Here is a 21,768-nt window from a genome sequence, read left to right on the forward strand (position 1 = left end):
AAAGTTCCACCTTCTGCTTGCTCCACTCACCAGTTATCAAGATTGCTTCATTATTATTTTTATTTCTTTTAAGTGAACGAGATGGTTACCCCTAAATTGAAAACTATTCAAAGAAAAGATTCTAAGATTTTCTGTAGTATTAACACTTATTTGGTACCAAAAACTTAGTTTTCGATTCTATTGAGATAAAATTTGAATCTAATAATTTTGATCAGTTATGATTTATTTACATAACTGACGCAAGACAGCCGACCCAATAGGATACATGCAAGTGACATAGTGTGGGTATCTCGATCCTGATTGGTTGTTGGAACGTAACATTTGTTTACGTTATCAACAGATCTTTCCGTTCTGTTTCGAGTGAGCCAAGACCACCGAGTAAAAATTCTCTTAAGTGATACATTCTTTATTCTTTCACAAAGATTTCAATTCTTCCCCTTGATATGTTTCACTTAACGCAAGGACAAACACGAAGTCATGCAGAACCAAAACAGACTAATTATGCATCGAGTTTGTCAGGTACACAAAACAAAAATATATCACGGTTACAATAAACTCTAAGTTAAGTAAAAGACATAGAAGAGAGATAATTATATTTTAACAAATTCGATATGTACTACTACGTTGTGTTTAATTAACTTCACGTTAAATTAACATTTTAACTTTTGTAGAGAGACTTAGCTCGGATTTAACATGACATCTGGTTTATAAGAGATCATCTGGCGTTGAGGTAATAGGACACATGTCTGTGTATCAGTGATTGTCTTCTTTTCGAGTTGCAAGTACCTAATTCTAGGAGCTTTACCCAATTCTAAGTTTACCATTAACTCAGTTATCATTGCAAAATCCTCCACCCACTTGTTTTTTTTCCTTCAAATTTTTATTGAGTACGCTCTCTTACGCATGATTTGAAGCATCTGCACATGCACACGTTTTAGATCCTAGGTGTCTTTACGTTTAATTGGCTTGGTTTTACAGAGCTACATGCACGTTGTTCAAGGCTGTGGAATGTTGTTTTCTGTTTTAGTTTATATTCGAAGTGTCACAACACCGACACAAAATGATAATGGTTATTTTGAAAGATTATTTATTTTCATTATACAATTTATGTTGAAAGAAGTTTTTTTCTTAACATCTACGTTCATTACGATTGTTTGTGGTTGAAGATGATATTTCACTACAATAGCGTTTTCAACTAACAGGGTTGTCAAAAAACTTATGCTTTATTGCTTAAGTGGGAGGTACTCGTGGTCTTCCTCTCCATGTAACGCAAATGCGGGTTAGTTCCATCAAAAAGTCCTCCACGAAGGCAAATTTCTCCCAATACTTGATCTAGGAGTTCCCTTGTCTTCTAGATTGAGTTCAAAATTACAAGGCTACGGAGTTGAACATTAGCAGTCGTAAACCCCAAAATTGTGTCTGTTGTTCAACGACGGTTATAAAAAAAATACGAAGTTTATGGGGCCGGAACTGCCTGATTGGTAGGGCACTGGGCCCATGTCCAAGAGGTGGTAAATTCAATCCCCGTCAGCCGAAGACTCCCCGTCCCCGTGTAGTAAATAGTGACTGATGCACGTTAAATCTGACGTGTCACAAAGTCCTCCATGTTCCCATAGCAAATTAAACCTCTGGGGGTACTGATCCAGGAGTTTCCTTGTCTTCTGAATCGGTTCAAAATTACAAGGTTACGGAGTTGAACATTAGTAGTCGTAAACCCAAAATTGGGTAGGCTGTTCAACGACGGTTATAAAATGAAATAAAATACGAAGTTTATAGGAATCCACTTTCAGTACGCTTAGAGTTATCTAGAGGTTCTATAACAAGATAATGTTGCAAATAACCGTAGGTAGAACTTACGGTAGGTATAAAAATAAGAAAACTAAACTAAGAAAAAACATTAGATTGTTCTTTTCAATACTGCAGTTTGAGTTATCTAGATTTAATACTCATAAATTAAGAAAAAGTTTACAGATAATCGATAAACAAGTGTCTTGCAGTTAAATATATAGCATTAAAGAGGGAAACAATGATGTTTTCAGATTAAAGAATGTTACGTTAGTCTCGAAAAAATATAATAATAAGCTTGCAATATTTGAAATTAGTTGTGGTGAGAGAAAAGAGTTGATAAAATAAGTATTGAATGAAGGGCCATTTTTAATTGAATAATACTTTTGTTTAAAGTCTTTAAAATCTATAGCATACGGCTAAAATTAACAGTTTACAAAAATTAAATAACTTGTACTTACGTCGGGTTAGATAATAAATAGCTAATTTTGTTCAGTTAAAGGTTTTTCCGGAATTTCTTACATAATATCCGATGCATTAATTTTAAACATTTAGTTGTTTGGTTTTAAAAAGAAGTTTTAAAGGAAATACATAGACGAATTGAGTTATGCTTGTAGCAACCTTTCAAAAAACCGTTTATTCAAAACATTGCAAAATTACATTTTGAGTGTAACACAAAATAGTAACTTCACTTGAAATTCTTCTTTTCTCAGCTCTCAGATAAATTACATACGTACACACACATACGCTATATGCGTAATCACTATTACTTGTAATTGAAGATTTCGGTCATTTATAACCACTATTTCCAGCTATTGCTTCTTGCTGTGATTGCAAGTTATAATTGCTTATCAAAAATTGCTGTTATTTGTAACTTGATCACTTATAAATACGATTACAAGTAGTTTATTCCTATGTACTTTTTATTTGCAGTTAATCAAAATTGTATTCAGCGAATTTTTCTGTTGAGCAGTGAAGCTATTCCTTTATTTTTGACTAATTAATAAAGAACAATGATAGAAAGTGAATAATTTATTCTTTATTCAAAATATTTCTGACTTATGAATAAATCTTTATTCATTATTCAGGAAAATTTTTGAATAATTATTCATTATTCTGAATGCCCATCTCTGGTTAAAGGCTATTGCAAAGTGCTCTGAAATCTTTTATAATCTATCCCTTTAAAGTGTGAAATTTATAGTTAACTGCAAGGGAAATCGACACTTCTATAAAAAGGTCGCTAGGAAATGAAGGTCTAATCTAAAAATGGTTTTTTAATGATGTACTTGTCTCATGATCGATCTAATTTTAGCCAAGGCAGATCTAGATTAGTAACTTATTTTGGCTACAATCAAGTCAAGCCCTGCTCTGACAAATAAAAATACTGAATAAATAAAACAAAAGAAAGCATATTTATACATAACACTTGGATAAAATGAGAATTTTTTTCCTGCTAAATAATAAATAAAAACTATGCTGAAGAATAAAAAGTATTTCTAGAAAAATACTTATTTCAATTTGTTTCCTCTTAGGGAACAGAAAAAAGAAATGGAATGTGCGTAATATACAATATATAACTAATACATAATACAATGAAGTGTGTTCAGTACTTCATCTAAAGACAAGAAATGACATTATAAGAATAAATAGCAGGCTTACCCAAATATACAGTTTAGTAACAGATGCTTTTTAATAAAGTCCATTACATTATAAAAATTTATTTATAGGGAAAAAAAATAATAATGCAACTCCTACATTTCATTAAATTCTTTTAGACACTAGAGGGCTTCACTTCCTGCTAGCCTCATGTGATTTCCTCTTAGCCTTATTCAATACCTGATAGCTTCTACACTTTAATATATTTTATTTTAATTTAAATATATCAGTCACTAACTCTCAGAGCAATATGCACAATTTTTAAATCACATTGCTCACTGGTTTTGTCTTGTTTAATACATCAACTTTTATATCTAAATTTAAATCTAGCTCTCCACATTATTAAAAGTGGTAGTCAAATAATATCTTTTTTATGAGAGTGAACGCTCGGCACTAACCGAGTTATATGAAAATAAATTATTGATCTCTGAACGGAAAATTTTAAGAAAAATATTTTGGGCACTGTACGAGAATAATAACTGGAGATCCTTGTTTAATTTTGAAATTTACCTAAACTACAAGCAACCTGATATTGCTAAAATCATAAAATGCAGCAGACTATGATGGCTCGGACATTTATTCCAATTTGATAATACAAATCCAATAAAAAAAGCTCACTCTTACTAATCCATGGGAAACTGAAATCAAGGAAGACCACCAATTAGGTGACTCAACTTGGTCAAGGAGGACACTCATATATTATATAGGGAAAACTGGACGACCTTACAGTGGATAGGATTAAATGACTATTTGGGATTGTCTTGGCCTGTAATAGGCTGTAGTGTCTTGAAAGAGGAAGTTAAATAATAATTAACCAAAAGTTTTTAAAATTTTGCCAATACTGCACATCATGACAATACAGCTTGCAATTCCAATCTGATTATTATATATAAATTATTTATTTAAATAGGGTATCCACTACATTTTAGATTTTCAAATTCATGAATAATTCCTAGAATTTTTCATGACTTAATGAAGTTACTATTTTCAGAACAAAAACACAACAAGAAATTTAAAAAAGCATTATAATAACGAAAATTGAAATGATAGGTATAACCAAAACTGTTATACTCTGCATCATCATATTTAAACATTTAAAATTTAAAAAAACAGAGGAAAGAAAGTGTTGAAGCAATAAAATAGCTGAAAAAAATACAAAAGCAAATAATTTTTTTCTGCAGAATTATATTCTTAAGATACTTTTCTTTTTCATCTGAAAGGAAAGAACTAATCCTGATTTTTCTGTTCTCATTTCGGAATTAAAAAAAATTCGCCAATGACTGGCTTGCTTCAGCTAGAATTTTGAATTGATAACATAAAAAAATAAATATAACAAAAATTCTGAAATCACAGAAGTTTAAAAGATAATTCGCACTAGAAATGACGTTTTTTCTATCATTTTTTGAAAAAACATAATTTTTAAAGAACATGATAAAAACAATTTATATTTTAATAAAATATGAGTGTGAGTGGGGATTTTATTGCAAATTCGGATATTCGGAACACCATGAAATGGGAGGGGGGTATTTTTAAATTCCATTTTAAAAATTAGATTTTTCAGCGACCCAAGTCTATGACTTTCCATGATTTTCTGTAAAAAAATAGTTAAAATCATGACTTTCCAGGTGCGCGGATACCCTGTTTAAAACATTTGTTTTAAAAAGATATGTGGTAGCCAAAATCTTTTAAAAACAGAAATTACCACCTCCTTAAATATTGGGGAAAATCTCGGGCTTAAGGCCAGAGAAGTTATAATGCCTTATAGCTTGCTCAAGTTTCCTGCTTGCAATCAGTCGCCAACTCTCGGAACTACTCGAGCAATTTTCTACTCATTTCGCTTTAGTCTTGTTAATTACCTTAGCCTTCATACTTTAATTCTTGTTATTCAATGAGAAAGTGATGTATTGATTGTTTTTGTCAAGGGTAGTGAATATGATATGCCCTGTTTCCATAATCATCAGCTTTAAAAATATTATTAATTCAGGATATTATTCCCTATTATGGATTGGAGAAAAATACTGCTCCATGTATTGCATATTTGTATTTCATAAACTGCAATAATTCCAATTGCATTTTATAGATGCTCCTATATATTTTAGTAGTAACTGATTTAATGAAGTAAAAAAATTATGTTTTGTTAAAATACTTTCTTAAAATTTTAGAATAATGTTATTAATAAGTAGATTGTTTTTATAAGCCTTTTGCTAAATACATGTTAAGAGCAGCAATCATCTTGCAAAACATTACAATTATTTTTTTAAAATTATGGCAGTTATTTAAAAGTAAAGAAATAAATTAAAGTTAAAATATATATATATATATATATATTCTAAATTCTGTATGACCTAAAAACACAGTCAGTATAAGAGAAACAGATGCAAATTTACACAAACTAAGAAGATGATTTTATTGAATAATTCAAAGAACTACAATTCTAATGATACCAACTAGAATAAATATAGATTTAAGATTTCATTTCCAAAAAATTGTTTCAATATATTAAATATGCAGAACATTAATTTTTAAAATTAATTAAATTTTAAAATAAAAAAGATACCATTTTATCGATATTTTTTTAAAATGTGATTACTGTACAAAAAGCTTGAAAATGATTTCGTATAGCACAGTTTACTTCTTATATTCGTTGAAACATTAAATTACCATATGATTTTCTTAAATATAAAGCACACATTGTTGCATGAGAAATCTTTCAATGGACGACAAACAATATTGAGGTAAATTTACAGAATGTAAAAAGGGAAATGCAACCATCTCCAAAATAAAAGTATGGTGGAATGCAACATTCAAACATTTTATATTTGCAGATCAGAAAATTGAAATACAAGAAAAATTTCTAAGTGATACAAAAACTTAAAGTTTATGCAATTTTAATAAGTTACAAATATAAAAATGTCTTTAGTTATACAATAAATACATATATATTTAATAATTAAAAAGAATAAGGGTCTGACCATATTAAGTTGGGCCCAGGACTTCATTGCAGTTTTTGTATCTCACCCCCACTAAAAAAAATAAATAAAATAATGCTACAAAACACTTTTTTTCTCTATTAAATGAAGATTTTTCCTTCTCCATTTAGTAAATTGTATCTTACTAATATTTTTATTATTTATCTTATAAACATTACACAATACTGAAATAGTTATTTATTTAGTGAAATTTAAGACCCACTTGAAAAAAGCGACTAATATCTCATACTTTCTGAGCAGAATAAAAAGTATTTGGAGTGTATTATTTGCAAATCAACAGTCAACTCCCCTTAATGGCGTAACGGATTATTTCACTTACAGAAATAATTTAGTGGAACCAAATTATTTTTTATAAAAACAAAGATAAATGCTCTCCTTAACTGTTTAACTGATAATGGATTATTCTGTTTAGAGAAATAGAATTTAGTAGAAGTAAAATAATTTTAAAAAACAATGTTAAATGCTCTCCTTTTCATGGCATAATAAATAATGGATTATTTTACTTAAAGAAATAGAATTTAGCTAGAATCAAAATTTTTTTTTAAAATCCATGTTAGATACTCTCTGTTAAATGACATAATAGATTACGTAATACTTCACTTATATGAATAAAATGTAGCGGAACCAAATTAATTTATATAAAAACAATGTTAAATGTTCTCTTTTAAAAGATAAGTTTTTGTTAACCCCCATCACTTATTAGCAGCGATATTGGAAAAAAACTTTATTTCATAAAAAAATTTAGATACTAATAGAAATGTAATTCTTACTATTTCCATTTTCTATTTATATAAAACAGGCTACAAAATGTGGATATTTGATATTAAATTTACATATTGTCTAAAGTAGTTGGAGGACAAACAGATCTCTACTCCAACAACTAATAAAGTGTTACGTTCATTAGTAACAATACATTTTCAAAATGAGATAGAGATTATAACGTTTCATATCATTTTAGAGGAATTTTCAAGCAAATGTAAGTTAAAAAATCCTCATTACGGAAATTTCTAATTGATAAATGAAATAATTATGCAAGCTTTTCAGTAATATTTCTATTTTAAATACTTATATATTTAATAATGTGACACTAACAATTTTTGTTCTTAATTACTGGAAGAAAATAAACCATGTAAAATTAGCAAGTTACTGGAAACGTTACAATGCATATAATTTAAAATTCTAAGAATAACCATATTAAGATCAATTTCCCTCCTTAAATTTTATCAATATTAATTTAGACGATTTTTAGGAAATCTATGGCAACATTTAATAAAATTTAAAATTTTACAAAAAAGCAGCTCCTATTTTAAATAAGCCAAAACTTTTTAACTCAGTTTTTCAATACTTTAAAATTTACCTGCAATATTTTAGAAATTATGTTAAAAATAACAAGTTTTAGGGTTGATAATATATCATGCGTCAGGTAGCGGAATTTATTGAGTCAACCAGCAGTGCAATTTTCTACAATTTAAATTTTCCTGCAATCCCAACACCGTATATCAAGGACTATTATTGTAATAATAGGGGTCAATCTAACATGTAGCAAGCAAAATCAGCATGTATAATGTTTATAAAAATTATACACAAAAAAAAAATTATGCTGTTAAAAAGTTATATTACTTTAATTAGATCTTCGTAGAATAATACTTTAAAAAAATTAGATTGAAAATCAATTCTTTTTAGCTAAATATCTCCAGGGTGCGTAGCCAAATTTTTCAACAAAAAATAACCACCTTTCAAGCATTAAAAAATATTTTTAAGCACTTTTCAAGCACTCAAAAATATTTTAAACACTCAAAAAAATATGCATATGATCAGGCAGGGTTGGCAAGCTTTTAACAATTATCTGTTTCATCCAATTTAACTGTCATGTCAAAAAAAAAACTTAAGTTTTGCAGGCATAGTTTTTGACAATTGTCAAAAATTATGAAATTTTGAATCATAAAACGAATGGCGTTTTCATACGCTAAGGACCGAAGATGTGCCGAAATTGATTGGGGTGGAATCAATCGTGAAAACATTGAATAGAACAATATGAACAGTGTCTTTTTGCATAATATGTGGAGAAAATAAACAGGGTAAAGGGAAAATTAAGCACTTTTTAAAAACACCCAAAGAAAAAAAGTACCTTTAAGGGCTTTTAAAAACGATAATCGAAAATAAGCACCTTTAAGCACTTTTTAAAAACGCTACGCACCCTGATCTACTAATTGCTTTATTTCCTTCAGATCATCAAAATTTTCTGATAGTTCAGTAAATCTTTGCAAATACAGAAGATCGATTTTTGTGTCAGATTTCAAAAGGGAAAAATTGTCCTTTATCTTTTATTAAGAAGGATTCTCCCCCCCCCCCCCCCCGCTTTTAAATTTTTTCACACTTTCTCGTAACAGTCACTCCCTTTTCCCCAAGTCCAAGAAGCTATGATAATTTGCAATGCCTATAGCCCTGCTGTGGAAGGTTTCTACTACCAGGATCCCACAGTGGTTGAAAACTTAAAAGTAGAGAGCAATATTATTTATATAAAATTATCACACATCACCCTAGCATGCAGAATAAACAATTTTCATGAATGTAAAGTTGTTCAGTTTCATTGAATATAGTAAAAATAAATATAATAAGCAATGAAGAAAATCTATTTGTCTATTAAACATTAAAACAATTATCTAACAGATAGCAATGTAAATGACATACATATGAAAATGCTCTACATAGCCTATAGTAAATGTTTTTAGATTAATAATAAAAACATTTTGTAAAACAAGCATACAACAAGTGTAGAATAGAATTTATAAAATCAATCGGTTTCATTCATAACTCTTAATCACTTCAGCCACTTTTTTGAAAACCTGTAAAAAATGAAAATTGTAATTTGTTTGTTAATTTAATGAAATTTATATTGCTACATACAATTTTGAATTATGTACCAAATTAAATTTAAAACAACATATGTACTATTTTGCTGAACAATATGAGCACAGTTCATATATTTTCGTTTAGAATTTCTCAAAAACTAAGAGTGTGAGTAATTTATGCACATAATAGAAGAAAAGGATAATGAATTGACGAATGAATACAGGGGGTGGACAAAATAATGTTAGCACTGCTAAAGTAATTTTAAAAAATTTTATAGTTATAAACTGTGAGCATAATTTAAAAGATTACAACCAATGCTTTTAAACAATGTTATTTGCATTCATACAACATTAGATCAAAGTAATCATAAGACCTTTTTGAGCAGCAGCAATTTATAAATATTGGTTTTATTCAAAAACTAATCTTTTTAATTATCAAATTTACTGACAAATGTGAGTATAAAGTTTGCTGTTTTTCGGAAGAAAAAAACCCCAAACCTTTTTGATCTTTTTTGTCATTAAGAGTTACCGTACTCCTAGCCTCTCCTTTTACAAGTCTCAGTATATTGCAAAATCATATTTTTGCACTTTTGAACTTTATTTATGTGCTTTAATGAAAATTTTGAGCATAACAATAATGATTATGTGTGTACATATTTTGTATGGAATAAAAGGTTTACAAATAAATAAATAAAAAAAAATAATTAACCTATAATACTAATAAAATATCAATAGAAAAGATTAGTGGAAACTGTATTACTTTCTGAAAATGATCAACATAATTTTTTCAAAAGTAACTTTTTACTAGGAATTATTTTAATCATTAACCAATAACTATGTGCATTGATAAAAATATAATTATCAGAAGAACACAGCATTTTTATCTTAAATTTTTTTTTAAGATGAATAAAATAAATAGAATGAAAATATCCAATCTGCTAATTAAAAAAATTTCTATTTCAACTAAAGAATACAATGCCACACATCTTATTCTCTCTTTCTCTAGTGACTGTTTCAGGAAAGCCACCCCCTTCAAGCAAGACATCGTTTGCAAAAGGTTTCATATATTTGCAAAGAAAAAGAAAACAAAGAAAGATAGTCATTTTAATTACTGATAAATAATGCTGTATCTCTAGAATGATAATCAAGCAAAATTGTTTTAATTCTGATGCTTGTTATCGTAATCAGGGTTGCATCGGTTTAATCATTGGTTATAACTCTTCTATTCAATCAGTGTTTTCATCTCAGAAAAAAAATGGGTGAGAATTTCTCACCCTTTCTCAAAAACAGGGTGAGATTTCAAAAAGTTAAGTGAGATTTCAAAAATTAAAAAAAACAAAACACAAAGAGACTTGAAAAAAAAAAACATTTCTTTAATTATCATTTCTTTAAATTTGTTTCATTTTTAACATCTTCTAATTTTTAAAGCATTGAATATTTTAGCTGCATCATCATATGGAAAATGCTCTACATCTACTTTTTCATCAGCTATTCTCATTAGGTTGCTCAAATGCGTATTTGTTTCGTTTTGATCGTTTCTACCCACATTTGTTTCGTTTTCATTTGTCCGTTTCGGAGTAGAAGATATTGGCTTTACAAGGTATTTGTCCATCTTACATTAACGAGCAAAAAAATTTGAACGTCTTACATGAAGAAACCTTACCTACGGTAAACACGTGGTTGCAGAGAAATGCGTTCTAAAAGAGGTTCCGTGGTTCGGAAGGATGGTGTTCTGTTGTTCTTAAAGGTTCTGAACAATACTGGTAAATAGGGAAGCTAGATAATGGGGCAGGTGTTGAAAATAATAAAAGATCCAGGAAGAAAAGTGAAACGGATTTTATTCTAAATGGCACAAACGAGAAATTTTTTCAAAATGCGAGAAATTCGCGAATTTTGAAATTTGTTTATAGAATGCGCGAATTTCTCGCGGTAATAATTTTTTAATGCGAGATTATAAAAAAATATGCGAGATTCTCGCATTTTCGCGCTGTAGTGAAAACACTGATTCAATATACAGTCTACTAGCTTAAATTTACAATTCAATTAATCTAATCATAATTAAATATCATAACCAAAACAAATTTAATCTCTATCAAAATGTCATAGCATGACGCCCTGTGACTGAGTGGTAGCGTTTCCCACTCCACTCCCGTGCCACAGGTCCTGGGTTCAATCCTCGGGACGGGCAAAGTTGACTAAGCCTTTCATCCCTTCAGTGGGTCAATAAATGGGTATCAAGCATGCTTGGGAACTAAACACAGTGGGTTTCGTATTCGGCTGACCATCTAACCGGAACATCTGCTCCTGCACCCCAGAGCCCAAGGTCAAGAAAACTGAGATGGGCACAGTAGGCCTTGGCCCTCTATGGGCTGGTGCGCCACTGAGTTTAGAGTTTAATGACATGGCATAAATAACCACTAAATACTAAACAATACCAATTAAAAATATTTCTTAACACCAAAATACTACATAAATGTTTTTATTATTTCAATCAAAATGTAACAATCACAAGCAACGAGTTTTGTAGTTGTCTTTAAATTTAGACATATTAATTTATTTTAACTATTATAAATTACTAAATAATTTTTTCTAGTGGTGCAGAACTGGGACGATGGTTCATTAGATGTAGTATGAATTCAAAATATTTTATATCAATACCTTTAATAATCTTAATTGCCGATCACGAAACATCAGGCCTAATTGTATCTTTTACACTTTCCGAAAAATAAGATTTTGGATTTGGTGAGGACACTGCTTAAAACTACTTTTATCACTTACTCGATTGCTTTTAATTGAAAATTAATAATAATAAAAATTAAAACTATTTTAAACCATTTCCAATACACCTTTTTTGAAAACCTAAATTCTGACCTTTTTCACCTCTTTCAACAAGTCTTAAAACCACTTTTAACCAGTGCTTTGGTACAAAATCAGCTTAAATTACAGCTCTCATTAAAATCAACAAATAAAATGTTTCAGTTTGAAACACATTTAATTTTGGAACTTTTTGAAGAAATTTTATGCATTTTTAAAGCAGCTTGAAACAGGAATGAAATACAAATCAGAACACAGTAATTTACATAAATTACCAAATAACACAATATATTTATTTTTGAATTTTGCGAAGGGTAATTTAATCACTTAAAGCTCACTAAATAATTATTTAATTCATTGCTACAATAAATTGAAACTAAGCAATGGTGCTAAGCAATAATTGAAACTAAGCAATACAAACCTCATCAGCACTTTCACTCCCATCTACTTTCAAAACTTTACCCTCTTCACTAAATTTATTGACTATTGGTAAGGTATCAACATGAAAAGTCCTAAATCTGTAAATAAAAGAAAATATAAGACGATTAAGTACAGATTGAGTTGATAAGGAAGGTTATAACAATATTATTTTTAACAAACTGCCTTAGATGCTTCATATTAGATTATATGAAATTAGGGGCCGTGCATAGATTAACCGACTGGCGGTTAAGGAAATGGGCAAAATTGGGAGAATGTTTCTCCCCTACACACAGTTCCCCTATCAGTTAACATGGGAAAACCGGTTTTGCTATGCAGAGAAGACTGCAGGTTAAAATGCGACTTTTTACGTGCAGAACCGTAAGTGGGTTAAGTAGGCATATTTTTTAAATTTTTTTTTTTACCCCCCTTCGAAAGATAAAATAAGCAAATTACAACTCCCTTCCAGGTTTACATAAGAAAGTCACTATACCTTATTGGTTTTTACTTTGACTGTTACTGTAGCAATCTAATTTTAAGATTCAATTCAAATAAAGATGCAACTTAGCATAAAACAAAATATCATGTTTTAATTAATTTTTTAAAATTTCAAATGGAACATTCTTATAGAATCCTTTGATTTTTCCTTTTTTTGTATTCAAAAATCTTGACCACTGAAATGTTTCTATGATATTTTTTTTTTTATAATTTTCTTTCTTTACGAATTCAACTTACATTCAATTAAAAAAAAAGTTTTAAGTACATTTGAAAAGTAAAAGGATTTTAATGTCTTATTGTAAGAATTGCAAAAATAAGTAAATTAGAAACCCCTCACCCTGTTGGGTTCTTTTGTAATATTTGAATGACTCCTTATAACAAACACTGAAGTAAATGAAAAAAAAAAAAAAAAAAAGATGAACAAACACTGCAGATTAACTTAGTAAAGCAGGAGTATAAGAATGCTTTTTATAAATATCTGTTTCAGCTGCTTACTATCAACACAAACAAAATTATAGGTGACATGGAAGTAAAAGATAAACGGACCTTTTCTTCAGGCTTTCAATGTTATCATCAGAACGTCCACTTCCTTCTGCTCCTCTCTTCAAGCATCTTTGAATACAAGTCTGCAAACAAAATGTTTGAAATTTTTTGACAGAACGAATTAACTTAAGTGAAGGAAAAAATAAAAGCACATTGAAACCAAAATGATGAGGACCATTCTTAGAGAATGGTTAATTTTATGTTTCTGGAGGGGGGGGGCAAATGCCAATTTGTCAAGAACTACACTGTGTACTAGATTACATGTAAGAAAGAAAAATTAAGTTATAAATATCAATGCAAAAATAAATAAATAAAATAAAGCATTCTTCAAAAGCCTATTGTGGTCTCCAATACACACACACTACCTTTATTGTACAGGCAAGCTGACATCCATTCATTTGAAGCTGTGGAGGTCATCATAAGTTAAGACGACATCGGGGATCCAACTCCAGTGTCTGACATTGACAGTTCGATTGTTCTTAATTATAACATGTCCCCAGGAATAATCATCCTTAACAAAGTAGGAAGGTTTTTTTTTTACCATCTCGAAACTTAATGGACGTTATCATTATAATCAAATCAATATAAGTATCAAATCAATGAAGTATTTTGCTAGTAAGACAACTCGTTCTTACTTGCAGACTACGCATTCTTTAGTGTAAATAACTAAAAGCTAAAGATGATTGTTTATATTTTAAAATTATAAAAGGTTTTTATTGCATATTACACAGTTCCTTATTATTTAAATCATTAAATTAAAATTCCTGAAGGGGTTAGAAAAAATATTGAACTAGCTTTTACTTGCTAGAAAAAATATTGAACTAGCTTTTACTTGTGGTAAAAACTACTTGACTCTCTTTGGAGGAGTGAAATTCAAAAGTAGCAAAAATAATTACATTTTAGATTACAGAAACCAATTTTATATGAAACCCCCCTCCTATTTTTATGGATTAAATAGAAGATAGCAAAGAGGTGTGTAATATACTTCAATGTTTACATTAAGCGTATGACAAAAATCTTACATTAATTCTTTTTGCAAAATATTATTTTCATTTTGCAGAACTGCATGTTTAAGCAGCTCTAATATTAGAAAATAGGTATACAAATGACACAGTTAAAAAAAAAAAAAAGAAAGTAGAGACAATAAAAAATATAAAAAACTGCCTCCAAACTAAACCATAATAGAAAACACATTTAAAGTAAATCATTTTTAAAAAAAAACAACTTGAAATATAAAAAAATCATAAAACAAAATACCTCTTCAGAACAATCCAAAAACAAAATGAATTTCACATCTGCTTTTTCACCCATTTCTTTGTTCCATCCATCCAAGTTGTCTTTATTTCTTGGAAAGCCATCAATCAAAAATTTGCTGCTATCAGCTTTTTTCATTGCCTTAAATACAATAGAAAATCAGTGTTTTCATCAGAGAAAAAAAATGGGTGAGAATTTCTTACCCTTTCTCAAATACAGGGTGAGATTTCAGAAAGTTAAGTGAGATTTCTAAAAACTAAAAAAACACAAATAGACTTGAAAAAAAAAATCATTTCTTTTATTATAATACATTTTTAACGTCTTCTATTTTTTAAAGCATTGAATATTCTTGCTGCATCATCATAGAAGATTTTGCCTTTACTAGGTATTTGTCCATCTTACATTAGTGCATAAAAAATTTGAACATCTTACATGAAAAAACCTTACCTATGGTAAACACGTGGTTGCAGAGAAATGTGTTCTGAGAGGGGTTCCGCGGTTCGGTTGTGTTCTGTTGTTCGAAAAGGTTCTGAACAATACTGGTAAATAGGGAAGCTAGATAATGGAGCAAATGTTGAAAATAATGAAAGATCCAGGAAGAAAAGTGAAACGGATATTATTCTAAATAGCGTAATTCGAAGCTTCTTCCAAAATGCGAGAAATCCGTGAATTTTCAAATTGATTTATAGAATGCGTGAATTTCTCGCAGTAATAATTTTTTAATGCGAGAAAAGAAAAAATATGCGCGATTCTCGCGCTGTAGTAAAAACACTGAAAATTTAGAATTTATTATTATTATCTTTTTTCAAAAGTATGGTTTAAGCTGTTTTATGATAATGAGTATGATTTGATGGAAAAGAATATTATATGGATATAACTCAATAAAAAGCATTTTTTTAAAAAATAAATGACATAACATTTCGTTATAAATATGACGAAATTAATACAATACTAAAAATACAGAAAAATGTTAGAATGCCCAGAAAAAGCTTAATAATATTGAGGTGAAAAAATAATTTTGATATTTTATTTTTATTTAAACATTGTTTTTTCATCATTATTTAATTTATAAATATTCAACAAGTACATTTAAGTAATAAAGAATAACTTGTTCTGCCAAATGTAATTTAGAATAAAAAATAGTTATACAATAGATGGCAATTTGACCGGATAACAGATTTCAGGTAGAATTTCAGACAAATTCTCCAGATGGCAATACCTTTTTAATAAACTATTTTTTACGAATAATCGGCTATTATTATTATTTCATTCTAACATCACAGCATATTACAATTTCATTCAATAAACATTAGTTTTCTAAATAATTTTAATTTTCAGAATCCAATATTTAAATTTGAATGCTCATTTAAAATATTATCTGCATTATAAATAATGCAGATATTTTAAATGAGTTTTGAATACTTTTTAATTATGCTCATTAAGGCATCATATTTAGAAATTATTAAAATCATCATTAAAAACATACCACATCCAAACAATAAAAATTTGTTTACACTGATGTTAGAAAAAATTGTAAAAAATAACTTCTGAATAAAATTTAGAAAAGCACCTCATTTCAATTTATGCTTTTGATTGAACTAATATTAGAGTATAACATGCATAATAAGTATAACACACTGTCTAACATGGTTAAAAGCAGAGAAACTTTAGAAGATCTTAACTTGTCCTACAATTATTTTTTTAATAATTTAAAAAACTATCAGAACACGGTGATGGCCTGTGTCACTTAAAGAATTTTTAGGGACATTATGACGCAACTTTAAATTTCCTGACTAAAATTTTTTAAATAAATTTAAACAGAAGAGAAATAAAAATAAATATTTCAAAATTACATTTCATATATGTTTATTTAAGGTATCCCCAGGGTATCTGCTGCATTTTAGATTTTTAAATCCATGACTTTTCATGACTAATTCCAAGAATTTTTCATGACTTAAGGAAGTTACTATTTTCTGTGCCAAAAACACAACAATAAATTTAAAAAAGCATTATAATAACATTAATTGAAATGATAAGTATAATAAAAAATGTTATACTCTGCATTTTCACAATAATAGATTAAATTTAAAAAACAGAGTAAAGAAAGAGTATAAACAATGAAATAGCTGAAGAAAAATACAAAAGAAAAATAGAAAATTTTTTCTGCAGAATTATATACTCTAAAAATACTTTTCTTATTCCTCCGAAAGGAAAGAAATACTCCTGATTTTTCCGTTCTCATTTAGGAATAAAAATAATTCGACAATGACTGATTTGCTTCAGCTAAAATTTTTAATTGATAAAATAAAAAAAAAAAAAAATAATAAAAATTCTGAAATTACAGAATTTTAAAAGATAATTCGTTCTAGAAATGATGTTTTTTCTTTCATTTTTTGAAACAAAAAAAAAAAAACACCATAATTTTTAAAGAACATGATAAAAACATTTTATATTTTAATAGAAAATGGCTGTGAGTGGGGATTTTGTTAGAATTCATATATTCGGAACACCATGAAATTGGGGAGGGGGACTCCATTTTAAAAATTAGACCAATTCGGGGACCTAAATCCATCACTTAAAAAAAAAAAAATGGAATCATGACATTTGACATTTCATGATTAATTTTGTTCAATACCGAAATTCATGACTTTCCACAATTTTTCATGACTTTCCAAGTGCGCGGATACCTTTTTATCCCAGACTAGCCATGAGCAGTTCCAAATCCAAATTAAAAATATTTTAAGGAAATATTTACTATTTTTTTTCCATTTAAACTGAATGCATTTACATAAATAAAAATAAAGCTAATTAAAAGATTTTTTCTTTAAAACATTTTTAATATAAAATATTTATATTAGTCTTGCTTTTAAAAAAAAAAACTATGCATAGTTTTTTCTAAAAGAACTATCCGGTTTTAACCATGGTTTGAACTCATTGCTATAAATCAGCCAACCCACACTACAGATAAATTTTATTTTTAATATGGCTTTACCTGTACCATTAAATAAAGATTAAAATTTCACAAAACATTTTTAAAAAATCACATAAAAATTCGTCTAATAAAAATAAGCATAAAATAAAATTTTTTTAACCATGTAAAATGTACATTAAAATTTGAAACTACCCACCTCTTCAATTAATCGACAAGTGATTTCTACAGGGACAATTGTCCCATTTTTGATATGGTTTTCAATAAGCTCACCATATTCTGACCCTGGAGTGTTTCGTTCAGCTCTCAGAAGATCTCCAGCAGATAAGTGAACATATCCAAAAGTCTAAAATATATAATAAAAAATATTTGTTTGAAAGTAATAACTAACTATGTACATGAATCTTTACTTACAAAAATTTAACTTACATCAACAATTCTTTGACACTGTGTTCCTTTACCAGCACCAGGTGCACCCAAAACAAAGACGACTTGCGGCTTAACCATCTTTGCAAAGGTACGGATCAAATTCAATATCATTAAGCGATCATACCCTTAAAAAAAAGTGAGTCATTAACAACTAAATAAAAACTTTGTTAAAATACTCAGAAACTTAAAAGTGTAAGACAAAGCTTAATCACGCTAATGTGAACAATATTGGGCAACCATAGTAATTGTATTTAATTTGACCGAATTTTCTAATTAACTTTCTCACGGCCGAGAAAAAAAATCTGTGGCATATAAAAATATTCTGTAAAAAGAGAAAATAAAAATCTGTTACTGCTCAGCGAGCGTTTCACCATACATGAATGAATACAAAATTTGAAATATTTTAATCCGAATTAAATAATTTATCTCATAATCTATAATCCGATGTAGGTATTACCGGATCAAATATTTAAAAATGTTTTTTTCAATTTTATATTTACTTTACAACGAAGAAAAATAATTAGATGAAATTCACGTTTAAAGCTAAGGTCAATTAGAAAATAAAAAAAATTAAAGTAATTAAAATTAAAAAAAACGATATAAATTTGTTCAATTACTTAAAATTTGATGACTTCCCGATAAAACTCAGCGAAACATTTTAATTACTTGACATTTTGTTTTGTTGCCAAATCATTAAGTAAAATACTTTTCCTTTTTCTATAATTAAATGGATGCTATTTGTTATGACGTCATTTACTGCCAGCCTCTATTTAGAGATCATTCTTACTGCATACAAGTTACAGATTCAAAGAATGCGCATACAGGGAGATTGTCCCTGTAGACATCAAACACAAAATAGTAGTATTTGATTTATAAAATTCATAGATGGAAAACAGTGTTTTTTTCTCATTTATTTTTAAATGAAATGATGCGATCAATGTGGTGATCAAAACGGGCTATAGGTGGTGTAAAGCAGAACTCTCTTCCTATTCACCATTAGCGCGTGAAGAGTTATAGAGGAAAGAAGTACGTTAGTTCCTGTCTTGATTTTGAAATAGAATAAAGTCTTTTAAGTAAGGAAACTAAAGTGCCATAGAAATTTAAAAAAAATGTTTTTAGCAATTAAAGACGAAAAGTAATAAGAAAATGAAAAAATTTCGTAGCACATTCCAATACAATCGAAAAGAGGAGGAGAGGGAAGGGAGAAGGGTCAAAGGCATGGAACCTGTCTTCTCCCCAGAAGAAGAAGGAAGGTCTCACTTGATTTTTAAATAGATTAAAAATTTTTAAGTTAGGAAATTATAAGGAATTGAAAAATACATTGAACATAGTTCTGAAAGAAAGTGACGTATAAATTTTAAAAAATATTTGTAATAATTAAAAGTGAAAAATATTAAGAATATCGTAGTTCATTCCTATACAAGTGAGAAGAGGAGGAGAGGGAATGAGACAGGGTCAAGTCACGGAACTAATCTTCTCCCCAGATAACGTATTCGAGCGTTGCGAACGAGAAATATTCATCGATTTACTTTTTGAGAGGAAAAGTTTAATATTTTTTTACTAAATTACTTAAATATCTTGATTTATTAATTTTAGAAATATTTATCAAATGAATTTGTTAACTTAGTGGTTTTTTTTTGTTTGTTTATTTGTGTTCATTTACGTCGCACTAGAGCTGCACAATGGGTCCATCCGCACACTGACAGCCAGAGGCGTATCTATGGAAAGAAGCGCCTATGGCAAACCTCTTACTGGCGCCCTTACTAAAATATTAAAATTCTTTTTTTTTTTTTTATCCAATACAAAATAAAAGCATTGTTTGAAGTATTTAATTCTTTTGACAATATCACAAAAAGATTGAATTGAATTTTAAAAAAAAAATTGATAAATAAATAAATATTAAATATAACAATAAAATTATCTCTTTTTAATTGTTATGCATTCACGTGTATTCGAAATCCTCATCGGTAAGAAATTAAAATACCTTTTTTATCATATTTATAGAAGATTCTATTGCGTTTTTTCAATTGTCAATAAAAATTCTAAGAAGTTGTTTAATTAAGCACAATTATATTTTAAAGTTTTACAAATATAATTTGGTAACAGAATTACGTACACACAACAAATGTAGCTCTGAGTTAAGGAAGAACTATAACATAACCGGATGATTACTCAACATTTTCAAAATTAAAACTGAAGGAAATTGATTTTTTTTAAATAATCACGCTTTGCTAACATCAAAATTAAATCATCGCGATATAATAAATTCATTAAAGATTACAGTGTAAATAATTACGATTTGTTATGATAGTTACGAATAAAATAGCAACAATAAAAAAAAAGATATATTTTGATTAGTTTATTTACTGTTCAATAAAATAAAAAAACCGATGCTCTTAATATAATTACGTTTTGCAATCCTTATATAAAAACAGATAATAAGAAAAAATATACACACAATTACATACAAAACAAGACTTAATAACGACAATAATAAATTTTTTATTGAGAAATAAATTAGGGGAAGCTGACGATTAGTTTTAAGAATATCTAGAAATAATTCTTTTGCTAACAGTAAAAAAAAGGCAAAAAGTAAAAAAATAGACCAGAATACATTCTAGCATATTTAATTAAAAAAAAAAAATATGAAAAATTCTCTTCGCATCACAATGGAACAAATTAAAAATAAAGCGAAATATTAAACAAATTTGAATTATGAATTTTTAGACGTTCCGTGCGCAAAAAAATAAATAAACGGACCATCCTGATAACTTTTGATCTAATGATCAGATCTTCACTTTCTTCTCATCTCAATGGTTCAAGGGGTGACTTAAAATATGATAATTAATAGGTGCAGGTATGATATTTTAAGTTACGAAATCAGATACTAAAATGTACTTTCTCTGAAGTTTCTGTTTATACATGCCATTTTTTCGACGGATTTGGATTTCTGAATCCCACAATTTAGGGGGTAATCGCAATCTGAGAAGTACCTAGAGAGATTTTCAAGCAAAGTGAAAAAAAAATTCTGCGCAATTATAAAGGTCGTTTATAATTGTGTAAATTAAGTTGTTTTTAAGGAAAAAGAAAAAAATATAAATCATTGAAATATTCGAGAAGATGACTTTTTGCATCTTTATGGAAATACATTTCTAAATATATTCTTAAAATAAAGATAATTATTTAATGAATAAATATTATTGTGATTATCACTTTATTGATAACTTTTTCTTTCAGGTTACTAAACTGTTGTAATGATTGGGTTATAAACTACACATTATAACATTAATATTATTTTGCTACCATTTTACTTTGATTATAAGAAATAAATATAATATATAAATGGAGGACACTTAATAAACCCATTTGAAAATAGTATACCAAATTTTTTCAAGCAATGTGATATGGGATGATATAAATGTAATGTAAGTAACATATATTGTAAAACACTTGAAAATTAAAAGAATAGTATTTATATAAAATTAAAAAAGTAGTTTTTATTTTATCTATTTTTTATTTAAAAAAAAAGGGAAGAAAATGGCAATCTGAAAAAAAAAGAAAAAATATAGGAGAAAGATTTGCGAAATTTTGTGGCCGAGAA

The 21,768-nt window shown here is 28.3% G+C and overlaps 1 protein-coding gene across 2 annotated transcripts; it reads right to left on the reverse strand.

The window, feature by feature from the left end:
• Positions 1–5,823: 5,823 nt before the first annotated feature.
• Positions 5,824–18,884, reverse strand: Cmpk (cytidine/uridine monophosphate kinase Dak1). Of its 2 annotated transcripts, none has more exons than XM_016068924.4 (7): positions 18,785–18,884; positions 18,168–18,292; positions 17,938–18,084; positions 14,813–14,950; positions 13,559–13,638; positions 12,519–12,615; positions 5,824–9,277 (listed from the first exon to the last, which is right to left on the reverse strand). In XM_016068924.4, the coding sequence occupies exons 2-7, from the start codon at positions 18,276–18,278 to the stop codon at positions 9,236–9,238; spliced, it is 615 nt and encodes a 204-aa protein (XP_015924410.1). In that variant the 5' UTR covers positions 18,279–18,292; positions 18,785–18,884; the 3' UTR covers positions 5,824–9,235. The 2 variants fall into 2 exon arrangements, with proteins under 2 accessions (XP_015924410.1, XP_071041716.1); XM_071185615.2 differs by having other exon boundaries at positions 18,668–18,804.
• Positions 18,885–21,768: the final 2,884 nt, after the last annotated feature.

The sequence above is a fragment of the Parasteatoda tepidariorum genome, chromosome 5 (assembly GCF_982258835.1).
Source record: "Parasteatoda tepidariorum strain Cologne lab strain chromosome 5, Ptep-v5.0, whole genome shotgun sequence".
NCBI classification, from domain to species: domain Eukaryota; kingdom Metazoa; phylum Arthropoda; class Arachnida; order Araneae; family Theridiidae; genus Parasteatoda; species Parasteatoda tepidariorum.

What these genes read in the sequence shown, in the direction of transcription:
- Cmpk (XM_016068924.4), bottom strand. Translation starts at nt 18,278, where the DNA reads ATGATATTGAATTTGATCCGTACCTTTGCAAAGATGGTTAAGCCGCAA. An exon ending in AGTGTCAAAGAATTGTTGAT is followed by an intron (nt 18,085 to 18,167) that starts GTAAGTTAAATT and finishes TATATATTTTAG; the next exon opens with ACTTTTGGATATGTTCACTT. An exon ending in GGAGTGAAAGTGCTGATGAG is followed by an intron (nt 9,278 to 12,518) that starts GTTTGTATTGCT and finishes CATTTTTTACAG; the next exon opens with GTTTTCAAAAAAGTGGCTGA.